At 35.2% G+C, this 13,227-nt stretch overlaps 1 protein-coding gene across 7 annotated transcripts in view; it reads left to right on the forward strand.

Annotated features, from left to right (window-relative positions):
• The first annotated feature begins 245 nt into the window (after positions 1–245).
• LOC105233655 (UPF0430 protein CG31712) overlaps positions 246–13,227 on the forward strand; it is a 112,717-nt gene continuing 99,735 nt past the window's right edge. The window contains exons 1-2 of one of the 7 annotated variants that reach the window (XM_049462627.1): positions 246–605; positions 676–835. In XM_049462627.1, the coding sequence (XP_049318584.1) occupies positions 379–605; positions 676–835 (387 nt within the window). In that variant the 5' untranslated portion in view covers positions 246–378. Of the gene's footprint in view, positions 608–675; positions 836–13,227 lie in introns of all 7 variants that reach the window. The other 6 variants (XM_049462623.1, XM_049462628.1, XM_049462624.1 and 3 more) reach the window with 6 other exon arrangements.

Below are 13,227 nucleotides of genomic sequence, written 5' to 3' on the forward strand. Positions count from 1 at the left end.
CAGCGCCAACGTAATCAATCAGTGCTAAGAGTAAACTGCTATAGTGTAGACGAGTTGTGAAATAAAGAGTTGTTGAATTAAATTAAACAGTGTTGATTTTATTTGTCAATCCAGAGATACGAACCTAAAAAATAAACTAGCAAGCAGTAAATTCGTAACATTATGATAACAAATGCCCACATACAGATTTGGCAATGGCAATAGCAATAGATTTGACAGTTAGTAAGACATAGATTTTATCCTGCCGAGACGACCCGTAAAAGTGTCCAGATAATTTCTATTGGCTGTAGAGATGCCTCTTAAATAGCAATGCTTTTGAGCATTTAGAGTTTATATGCTCTTAGCTAATTTTGATTAGATTTTGATAATAATTTAATTATGGGAAGCTCTCGTTCATCGCGAAGCCCATTAAAACGGCACCATCATAAAAACAAGCATAAAAAGAGAGGAAAAGACCGTGATAGGCGTAAGAATGGAGTGCATGGAAGTGATCGGTCGGAAGAAAAATATCGGAATATTTCTATAAATAAAAAAAATAAATGCAGGGACTCTATAAATCATGAATTTGAAAAAGATGTTCGGGAAACTAGGCATTCAAAATATAGGTGTTCATTATCTAAAGATATATATATATATATGATGAAATAAATATCTAATATTGTTCATTCTTTTTAGAAAACAGACGTATATTGCCAATAGCTCTAGTGACAGTCAAGATTCGGAAGAATATTGCACTTATAGTGTTAACAAAAAACGTAAACGACAAAAAGAAATTGAAACAAGTCTTGACGAACAAATCAACAGAATGAAGCAACAGGAAGATGAAGAGAGGCAGGTGAGGTTTGATAAAAAGTTCTTAAATAATCATTTGAGCATCTAAATTGAATTTGCCTTCGATTTAGAATAGAAACCCGCGAACTAAATATAATGGACAATCTTTGGGTGAATTTTAGAATAGCATCTCCCAATTTTAGGGTTGAAATGGGTATGTATGGATAGAGAAGATTATTTGCATTGGAAGTTCTAAAGGGTAAATTGTAAAATAGCATCTCCCGACGTCTTGGTTAAAAAGATACTCCAGATTAAAAGTATAGTTATAGTGCCGCTGGGGTTGAGTTTAGTATCGCCCTGGTTAATTTTGGCTCACTGTACCTAAACGAGAGAACCAAATTGAAAATTTTAAAGACGCATATATGCTTAAATTATCGAACTTTATTTTTAAACATATTTTATAAAAATCGGTTAACAAATTTTTCCACAAATTCACTTTAAAAAATACTATTTTTTTTTGTTTTTTGCAAATTTCTAAATATATGCTAGTGTATTTTCATCTTTTGATCATTGTCCCAAACCAATTATGGATACATTTTCACGCACATATATTACTTATGAATTATAAAAACCACTAGTACTATTTTACATTACTTTTGATTGTTAATTTCTTTGTAAATCTTTAAATAAAATACACCTTTTTCTGCATTGAGTTTAATAATGCAAAAACCAAAATGACTGCCTAATTTGAACTGTCAAATTACCAAGAAAGCACGAACAAAACGGAATAAATTAAACCCACTTAGCAATAAATGTATGAAGTGAACGCGAAAAGGTGTTCAATGCTAAAATACTGTGAATGGCGTAGCCGGTGTTAGACCGCCCAGGGTTATTTTTTTAAAGCGCGGCCGAAGGCCGCCCACGCAAAAAGAAGTTCTATGCGAAAAAATCTTATACACCCCGGTGTTGGACCGACCAGGGTTATTTTTTTAGAGCAAAAACTAATACTACACGAAAGTACATCGGTCACCCCAGGTATTCGCTGGACCAGGGTTAATTTTTTAGAGCGCGGCCGTCGGTCATACCGGATCTCTTTGTATCATTATAAGATGCAATTAAATATGTATATACATTGCACTGAAACATTTTGGTTTTCTTTATTTTGATTTCTTTTCCATACATACATGTTGGCTGGGATGCATTGGTTTGTATGGGAAAAATGAGCAAAAACACTGATTTTTGGTCATTTTCAAAGGACTCCATACAGGTCTATAGGGGCTCTAGGGGGTCGAGAGGGGGTTTATTAGAAAGTTCGATTCTTCCTCTTTCCAATAAGAGGGCGTGAGGAGGGTAGGCCCCCTCTGTTTTTCTCCATAAACGGTACTTTACCGGCGCGATACTAAACATTTCCCTCTCGCTGATTATAGTTTTTGAGATATTTGTATTTAAGAGTAAATTTTAGAAAAGCATTCCCTGGTTTCGAGGTTAAAAAGAGTATGTACGGATAGATTGACCCTCCAGATCAAAATATATACTATATATATATTCAGTTGTCTTAAAAATTATATGAGTGCATCACAATATAAAATACAAAGTTACGTTTTTAACAAAAACAAGAATTTTATTCACATATTTTTTAGCCACGAATTGTTCATTCTATGCAGTCTTTTTATACACTTTTAAATTTGGAGTAATACTTAGTAACCGAAAAATAAAAATTATTTAGGTAAAAACCTCAATAATTCGGTGTGAAAAACAATAGGAGTGCATCACAAAATCCTATAAAAAATAATAACAAATAAAAAATTGTAAATTACGACTAGTATATAAGTTAGTTTGGGTCGACTTTAGTATACCGTCCCAGGATTTCGGGAATAAAATGGGTATGGTCGGATAGAGGAGATTCTCCAGATCAAGAAGCTTATAGTTTTCGAGATATTCGCATTTAAAGTTGAAAATTTCCACTATTTTAATTACGTATTCGTCGATATAAAATTTTCACTTTTATGTCCACTGACACATCACTAATTCATTTGTACACATTTATTTTATATAATAGAGTGCAAAACTAGCTTTTATTATACATTTAACTTAATGTTGAATTATGATTATTTAAGAATAACAAATGAATTACAAATTGTCATATAATCAGTTTTACCAAACTAAAATATTTTACAAAGTAGCAAAAAAATAGAAAGAAAGAGTATACCCTAAATGCATGAAACATAATCGTTGATAAACAATAAAATATATATAAAAAAAATTAAAAAATGTAAAAAAGTATACTCCCGGTGTTGGATCGACCAGGGCAATTTTTTTGAAGCGCGGCCGAAGGCCGCCCACGCAAAAAGAAGTTCAACGCGAAAAAAATTTGATACACACCGGTGTTTGTTCGACCAGGGTTATTTTTTTTTTTTGAATCGGGGTCGAAGGCCGCCCACGCAAAAAGGAGTTCTACGCGTAAAAAATTTGATACACCCCCGTGTTTGTCCGACCAGGATTAGTTTCTTTGAAGCGCGGCCAAAGACCGTCCACGCCAAAAGGAGTTCTACGCGAAAAAAATTTGATACACCCCGGTGTTGGACCGACCAGGGTTATTTTTTATGAAGCGCGGGCGAAGAAGTAGCAATGGTTACCAAACTTATTTTGTCTACCGCCCACTTTGAGAATAAATATTTTTTTAGCGCCCCCATTTTTTCACCTATTTATTAAATAAACGGAGAATTCTAAACGAAACTTTTACTATAACCAGCAACTTGAAACCTGAGCGCAGTAGGTAACTTACAACGGCGCTTAGGTCTCAAGTTAACTCTTACGGGCTCCACCTGCCAATAAGAGTGATTATTGAAACACAACTTTATAGTATTAAAACAGAATCTTTTATTAAAAATAAAACTAAAATAATCGATCCATATATAAAAACTAATGTGAAGGATGAATCTGATGCTGTTTAATAAGTTTGTTAATATCTGGTTCCAATTTACTCAAGAACAGTCGCAAGTCGCCACGTTCGGTAACAAGCAAACGATTTCTATTTTTAGTAAGCAGTGTTGTCACAGCACTAAATCCACGTTCACACAAATATGACGATGGGAATGCTATCAAGAATCGTTGAACGATTTACCACAATCCAGGGTACAATTGCGAGATCGATTTTTGTAGCCAAAATTCTTGGTAACCATTTTTGAACTTGATTTTTATTTCCTGGTTTGTTGTCAATTCTATAAGTTCTTCTTCCAGCTGAGGTGACATTGCTGTGTTGACATTCTAAAACGGATCCAACACTCAGTCTGGTATTTCCAAGTTCAAAATGTCCTGGTATAGTTCGGTGAAGTCAGTGTGGAGGTTTTCCAAATGTTGGCAGTAGGCAAACAATTCGTCGTTACTGCATGATACTGATAAATTCGGAAAATTGTGAAACTCACGCAGCAGTATGGCTGCGAAAGCAGCAACGACGTTTTTTGTTTTAATTAAATTTAGTTTATCCCCCTGCAGTTGGAGATTCATGTCGCTGAACAATTTATAGAGGTTTGTCATGTAAGCTATATCATTCTTTGATGTTATGAGCTTGTCTTGAAATTGTGCATCTCTAGTTTCCAAGAACTCTATAACAGAGTCAAACAGGTTGTAGAATCGAGTCAGACAATTGCCTCTTGATAGCCAACGAACTTCAGTATGAAACAACAAACGATTGAAATCCTCGTCATTAGTAACACAAAGCTGATGAAATAATTTATCATTCAAAGAGCTGTTGCGGATTTTATTGACTGCTTTGATGACATATTCCAGTGATTGAAATAGTTTTTACTTAAGTTTCTAACAACTAAATGTTGTCTATGAATAACGCAATGTACACCAAGGACATCTAGAACTTTTATTTTTTAAGTGGGCTATTAAGCCTTTATGGCACCCTATCATAGCCGGAGCGCCATCCGTAGCAATTGAAATAATATTTTTCAAAGGAATCTCTTTCTCGTCGCAAATCTTTTCCAATATATTGAATATGGTTTCGCCTTTTGTATCGGTCTCTAAATTTCTAGCAAATAATAGTTCTTCACATATTTTCTCGTCTTTAATAAACCTCACGAAAGACAACAACAATGCTTCATTAGTTGATAAAGTGGACTCATCGAGCTGAATTGAGAATTGGCTTGTTCTCAGGAGATCGCACAATGATTCTTCAATGTTTTCAGCCATTTCATCAATTCGTCTTTGCACAGAAATATTCTTCTTCTTCTTTTCTGGCGTAGACACCGCTTACGCGATTATAGCCGATTACTAATATTACTCAAATGAATTTTTCGGATAATATCTGCGGCCGGTTTATGAAGCACGGTAGTTATTACTTCATTTATTGCTGGCAATATTAACTCTTCTCCGATGTTATGTGGCTTGCCTTTTTGAGCAATTAACAAAGAGATATTGTACGAAGCTCGAAGTCCGTCGTCATCTTGCTTATCTGCCGCCGAAAATAGTTTTGCTACACTTGGCTGAGTATTATGCTTCTTCTCTAGGTCTTGAAAATATGCTACATTCTTGTCTCTCTTATCTGGATGCATTTTATTCAAATGATCTTGCAGTCTTAAGGGCTTCATTGCTTCATTCGAAAATGTTTTTAGACATAGAAGACACCTAGGCGAGGATGAGTTAGTGGGATTTTCGGTGAATCCGAATTTAATATATTTCGCACAGTATTGCCGTCTCTTCTTTTTTATTTCCGACATTGTTTTGCTTTGAGAAATACGTTTAACTTCGCGACGCAAAACCACAAATGAATATAAAATAAATATTACATTGTTTGTATAGGAATGCTTAAGCACAATTATTATATAGTAGTCCAAGAATATGATTTCTTATTTTTCCTAGAAATACATTTGTAAAAAAAAGATCTTTCTCCTTGTCGTATTATCTTATTTTTCCCAGAAATACATTTGTAAAAAAAAGGATCTTTCTACTTTTCGTATTTTCCCCAGAAATACATTTGTAAGAAAGGATAAAGATCCTTTTTTTATTTTCCACATAAAAGATTTAAGGAGTTCAATAGCTCAAAACGTGCGCTACATCAGCTCGAACCTACCTACCATACCCTTTTGCGCAAATGATTATATTATGATAGCAAATGCCCACATACAGATTTGGCAATGGCAATAGCAATACGTTTGACAGTTAGTATTCTATAAATTCTATTATGAAACGGAGCGACCGATTGACATGATTTTAATTTTTTCTATATTCAATAAAATAGGACAGATATGTGAACTACGCGTAGAGAAATATAGAACCGAGTTTGAGCAATCTTTTAATTCATATTAGTTGATGTTCACAAGTTGTTGTTGAGAGTCGAGAGCTCATGTAGTCGATGTCTAAGAGGCCTCCTAGCTAAATAAAATTACAAATAACCCCCCAAACCTCTACACAACGCCCCCATTTTCTTTCTGGGTCTCTTACCGCCCCTTGGCACCTGCAGCGCCCACAAGGGGGCGTTATCGCCCACTTTGGGAAACACTGTCATAGAGCCTCTAATATCAATGCGATCTAACGGGGCATCTCGACACGATAGAATTTATAGAATACTAGCTGCATTGCCGTGCACATAGCCTGTGGAACTCCACATTGCTCTTAGCTTACTAGACATGCAGCCCTATCACGCAATCCATCGTAGAGTGTTTTTTCGGAAAAGTTACGAAACTGCTATCATGCAATTCGAACAGTTCCGAAAGTAAGTTCGAAATTCGTAGAGTTGCATTCATTGAATTCACTCGGAACGCAAAATTTTTAAGTTTAGCGGAATTTTTGTACGACAGTTTTGTGCTAACGGAGAAATAAATTTCCATATGTGGGAGGCATGATTGCTGCCAGGAAACTGAGCATTCACATAACGTATTTTCATTTTATTGTCACATATCTGCAAAATATTGATTAAGATGTTTGAAATGCTAATTTGTCACCAAACTTACAATCATGGCATTGATACTAAAGTATCTTTTGCGGTTATAATAGAGAAACTTATCTTTAATTGGAGCAACGATTTTAATATGTGTCCCGTCTACACACAAAATCGCGCCTGGAAATCCGTATTTCTGAAAAAAAAAACTTTTTCGCTTCACTTTTTTCAACGTTACTTAACTCGAGGTTTACTGAGGGCACAAATGGGACTGAAGCAACTCAATACTTCTTTTAAGATGCAACAAAATGTTGACTGAGCCATTGGAATATCGAAGTCTTTACCCACTTCATGCTGCTAGCCTCCTTCAGCTAAAAACCATAAAACCGAAGACAATCGATGAAGTAAGATATAGATGACGATCTTGAAGAACTTGCATTCCTCTCTAGAACATCGAGGACATACGTAAAGGCCGCCTTATTTAAGCGATAGTATAAGAGAAGTCAATGATATAATAACCTGCGCAGCTGTCTTAGCAACACCAAACAAAAGCTATAAGCCGCTTGGTTTCAGAAAAATCTCTAATAGAGAAATAGAAATGCTTGTAAATGTAAAAAGGCGTGCAAGACGTGAATGGCAGATAAATCGTTCCCCTTCCACTCAGCTTCAATTAAAATCTGCTGTACGTAGATTAAAAAACGCGCTTAAACGTGAGGAAGAATTGAACACCGAAATGTATATAAAGAAGCTGTGTCCGAATTCAAACAAGCAAAATTCCCTTTGGAAAGCCCAAAAGTCCATGAAGCCACCAACTGACTCCAACATGCCTATACGAGACTTGGGAGGAAATTGGGCTCGAAGTGACGAGGAAAAGGCTAATTGCTTTGCAAATCACCTAGAAAAGGTATTTCAACCCAATTTGCCAAAGAACAACTTTAAGTTGTCAATCTTACCCAACACAGCTAAAGAGTCGCTCGAGCCTCTTATGACTTCACCTTCTGAAATCATTGGTATCATCAAAGAACTTAATCCAAAAAAATCGCCGGGACATGATAAAATTTCCCCAAAAATGCTAATTGAGTTACCAATTATTGCTGTAGAGGTGCTCTCTTTGCTCTTCAATGCAATTCTTAGTTTCGGATACTATCCAATTTCATGGAAAAAGTCGCAGATTATCTTGATAGATAAACCTGGGAAAGACTTAACACAGCCGTCTTCATACAGACCAATCAGTCTTCTACCCTGTCTTTCAAAAGTATTTGAAAAAGTATTACTATCAAAGATGTCTCCTTTCCTCCACGAAAATAACACAATACCAATGCATCAATTCGGATTTCGTGCGAAACATGGCACAATAGAGCAAGTCAATAGAATTACTAACGAGATAAGAAAAGCATTTGAGCACAGGGAGTACTGTTCAGCAATATTTCTAGATGTAGCTCAGGCGTTTGATAAGGTGTGGCACGAAGATCTTTTATATAAGATTAAAAAAATTCTACCTTTAGAATTGTATAGAACCTTGGAGTCTTATTTAAAAAATAGAAAATTTATGGTAAAAGTGGGAGATTTCATATCTGATGAACGTCAGATAAGGGCTGGTGTTCCCCAGGGCAGTGTTTTAGGCCCAACACTATACATCATATATACAGCAGATCTTCCAACAGCTAACAATGTATTAACTTCAACTTTTGCGGACGATACAGCAATAGTGAGCCGTAACAAATGCCACATTGTAGCATCAAGAATATTAACGGAGCATTTAAGTTCTGTCGAAGAATGGCTAGCGAACTGGCGTATAAATGTGAATGAACAGAAGTGTAAGCACATTACATTCTCGCTAAGACCAAAGATGTGCCCGGCAGTAAAAATAAACAATATCTTGGTACCCCAAGCGAACGAAGTAACATATCTTGGATTTCACCTAGATAGAAGGCTCACGTGGAGAAAACACGTATCTAGTAAAATAACATGTATGAAGATTAGAGCTGTAAATTTAAATTGGCTTTTAAATAAAAACTCCAAACTTAGCCTAGACAACAAAGTGCTCTTATAACACTCATAAAGCCGATTTGGATGTATGGCATTCAACTATGGGGTACGACCTGTGCAACTAATATTGATCTAATACAAAGGTTCCAATCAAAAATGCTTAGAACAATCACGTGTTCACCATGGTACATGCGTAACGAAAATATCCATAAAGACCTTGGTATTCCTATGGTAAAAAAAGAAGTAGAAGACAGCAGAATTAAATATATATCTAAACTCCGTGATCACCCAAACCCTTTGGCTAATGCTTTGGTACATTCCAGCGATCAAACACGACTTAAAAGAAGAGATATGCCTGCGTATTAAAGAGCGACGTAACACCAAAACAGCTCAATCACTTGCTTGAGTCTGTATAGTTTTTAAATAGATTTAAGATTTCATTACCTATTGTTAGGCTTTAAGAAAAAGCAGATACAATAAATAAATTAATTTTGAAAAAAAAAAAAAAAATTTAAGCGATAGTTTTTAATAAACCTGTTTTAGAAAAATAATTTTAATAAAATTTAACAATGAATTTTTGTGGATTTTTGAACTGTACATTGTTTCGTCCACATTGAAAGGCTTGCTCTTGTCCCTCAGTGATTTTCGGTGAATTTTTAGATCACGCCAACTTCTCTCACGTTCTTCCTCAAGCAACATAAATAAAAACGTTAGCGAATACATATTTTGTTCGTAAAATCAATTTGAATATAAACGATTTCACTTTTATTAATCAAAATTTTAATTTTTTCTTCTACACAGCTGATTTCGAAATGTCAAAATTCAAAATTAAGTCTGGCAACAAAAGTTTCGAATTCACATGAATTCAATGATAGCAAATTATGCGTATTCGTAGCGGACATTCGTATTCGTAGCTTCGCTACGATGGATTGCGTGATAGGCATGATAGAATACTATCTAGTTTGCCATGTATAGTAAGCTAGAAGCTGTCACTTCAGCAGTTTGACAGCGCAGTTTTCATTTCTATGACAATTTTGAAGAGGCAACATATCCCCCGTTTGCACATATGCCAACGGCATTTTCAATTTGGCAATATGGTTGTGTTATATTATAAAAAAAGTACATGTTCAAAATAACATTTTTTCAAAAAATTAATATTTAGTTTAATATTGTTAATTTACAGAAAAATTATGCAAATTGGGTTGGGAATGAGCGAAGTCTTAAATTTAATAAACTTAAACAAGCATAAATCAAAATAGTATTGCGCATTTTAAATTTATTATTTCAATTGGTATATAAATTTTATGCCACAATTAGTATATAGTAGTCCAAAAATATGAATTCTTATTTTTCCCAGAAGTACATTTGTAAAAAAGGATCTTTCTCCTTTTCTTATTATCTTATTTTTCCCAGAAATACATTTGTAAACAATCTTAATCCTTTTTTTATTTTCCACATAAAAGATTTAAGCTACCTACCTCTCATTTACATATGTATATATACCGACGAAAGTTTTATTTCCGACAGCATTTCGCAAATGATAAAATGAATTTTTCAAGAGCCAAAGTATGCGCTACATCAGCTCGAACCTACCTACCCTACGCCTTTACGCTAATGATTCTATCATGCTAGCAAATGCCCACATACAGATTTGGCAATGGTAGTAGCAATTCGTTGGACAGCTAGTATTCTATAAATTCTATCCTATCGAGATGCCCCGTAACGGATATCAGTACCTCTACTTTTAAAGCAAAGTACCATTGCATTTTTTTTGTCATTTTTATAATTATTTCATTTTTGTAAAATAAGCTGTGTGCACCGAAGATAATTTTTACATATTAAAATTAAATCAATTATTTTGGAGAAAATGGCAAATAATTCATCAGGTATGTTAAATTAAATATTGAATATAATATTTAAGTTACGTTTTTAATAATTCGTTACAAATATATGTAGATCTGCAAGAACAATCGACTAGCCGTGTTCGTAGAACGAACAAATTGAACGTGTCGGAGGTGAAGGGAATGTGGAATATTGCCAAAATATTCCACACATTCCAATCGAGGGAGAGCTGCATAGCTTTTTGCAAAGAGGAGGATCTCATTGCTAAAAAAAAGAATTGTAGGGTGCATAGACTGCCGATGGTGCCCTCCGTCATTGGAAATAGCACCGTCGATACGTTTAGGTGCCGCAAGGGATCTAGCCGAACGCGTTCGGCGATATCTCGCTCCATGGGCACTTGGTTGGATGATGTGAGAATACCTTTGCCCCAAGTTTTTTATTTAATGTTTTGTTACGTATCGCACTGGTCGCACGAGATAGTCAGGAGAAACAGCATTGTCAGGAACCTATGTATATTATCTAGCGCTACCGTGGAACATCAGGAGGCGTTGGTAAAATTGGTGGATCTGGCCAAAACGAGCAAATTGATGAATGTAAATTCGGAAAGAGAAAATTTAATAAAGGTAAGGTTAAAAATATACAATATTAGGTAATTACTTATATGTTTTTCTCATTTTAGGCAGGAGGGTGGAAGGTCACTGGGTGTTGGGGATGGTTGAGGCCAGGAACAATAATAAGCACGGAATGATGGAAGGCGTACGATGGTTTGACGAATCACGGGTATGAACACAGAAGAGTAAATCATGGCGATCCGGACATTCCATTTGTGGCGGTAGATGAAACACATACGCAGCGAATAGAATCCCAGTGGCGTGTCATTAAAAGATTTTTTGCGAGGGACAACTACAAATATCCTGAAAACTTCGAGGAATTAATTTTGGAATATGTGGCCAATAGACACGAAGACCTGTTTGTAAAGTTAATAAAGGCAATAAAATTTATATACAAGCTTTAATACACGTTTGTTTTATTAAATTCAAATAATTTCTTTATATTTTATTTTTATAGGTTGTTGATCCTCATATTTGGGGTATAATCTGTTTACTTTATTTCTTTTAGTTATATTACAAATGATGTCGATAAGGTAACACTGATTATTTGACAGTTTGTAGCTCTTTCGTTATTGTTAAGTAAATAAATTTAAGCAATAAGTTAAATATTGAATTGAAACTGATGTTCTACTATGTAATGTAAAATAAATGTGTACAAACGAATTAGTGAAATGCTAGTGGATATAAAAGTGGAAAATATAAGTGCAAAATTAATTTTATATCGAGAAAATACGTAATTAAATTCTTTATCTGAAGAATCTCCTCTATCCGACCATACCCATTTTATTCCCGAAATCCTAGGACGGTATACTAAATTCTTCCCTCGATCAGACCACGACACGTTTTTAGCGGGATTTGCTGCCATGTCTCGTTGACTGGGAATGTTCGTCTCAATCACTGTGGCAGTAGCGCAAGGCATCATATTCGATGCAAAAATGTTGCAATATAAGTATCAGCTGAGTATATGCAGAAAAACAACACTGTCGCAATATTGCTGCTCGAACATCCCCTGTGTTCCATATTTCCCTTGTATTTGATTGTCTACGGTTAGCAACATCTCTTTCAATATCTGGCAATAAAATTCTTCTATGGAATTAAGGTCAGGCGATTGAGCAGGCCACGAAACCATTCCTTTCAGATTTACTTGTACAACTTTCAGGTCGTTATCTTGCTGAAACAACCAGTTTAAAGACATATTCCATTCCCCGTATGGTGGCAGAACTTTTTTCAATATTGTATATCCACATACACGTTCTGATCTATGGTTTCTTTTATCAGTTGGATTGGTCCCACGCGAGAAACTTCATCAAACCATCACTTTTGCACCACCATGTTTGTCGGTTTTGAGGTATTGTAGTAAACGTCTACGAACTATTACGTCACTAACATCAAGATCTAGACGTTTCTTTGTTTCTCTAGACAACGCTTTGGTATCTTTTTTTAGACGACTGGACTACGCGTCGATCGGTTTCTTTACTAGTTTTGCATTTTTGTGTACTTGTTTCGTCTTTACTTTTGTAGGTCAGGTCATTTGATATCATTTAATCAGAGCACCCAAGTAATTTCTTTATAAGTTTTCCGGATTTTCCAAGAGTTTTAATGTTTTCGCTCTTTTTGTGTCTCAGTGTTTTTGTCTACCCGCTAATTAATATAAATTACTTATCCTTTAAAAAGTCCCATAGCTTTTATTTTTGTACTCACTTTTTATTTTTTTTACAGATTTTGTTTAAATAAAAATTTATTATATTTATTTTATTTATTTATTTATACAAAGCTTACAAAATAATTAAATATTGTGTAAACTAAAGCAAACGCAGCGCTAGCAGCAGAGGCTTTCGGCCGGCTGGTTGGGTCAGATACGACGGAGTAGGTCTGTGTCCTTTAGAAATTTGTAAATTTTGCTGATATTTTCTTCTGTGGCGTCCATTAACAATAGGAGAGGGTCCTTGTTGTCGAAATGATGAAGTCTTTGAGAGGCAAGTTCTGGGCAGGATGCCAGTAGGTGTTGCACGCTGACTGTTGCTTGACAGAAGGGGCAGGTGTTGGATCTAATGCCCTGTAATAAGTGCGCGTTGGTAATTATGGTGTGCCCAATTCGGAGACGTGTGTAGGGGGTGATGTGGTTGGTAG

This window comes from Bactrocera dorsalis, chromosome 1 (assembly GCF_023373825.1).
Source record: "Bactrocera dorsalis isolate Fly_Bdor chromosome 1, ASM2337382v1, whole genome shotgun sequence".
NCBI classification, from domain to species: domain Eukaryota; kingdom Metazoa; phylum Arthropoda; class Insecta; order Diptera; family Tephritidae; genus Bactrocera; species Bactrocera dorsalis.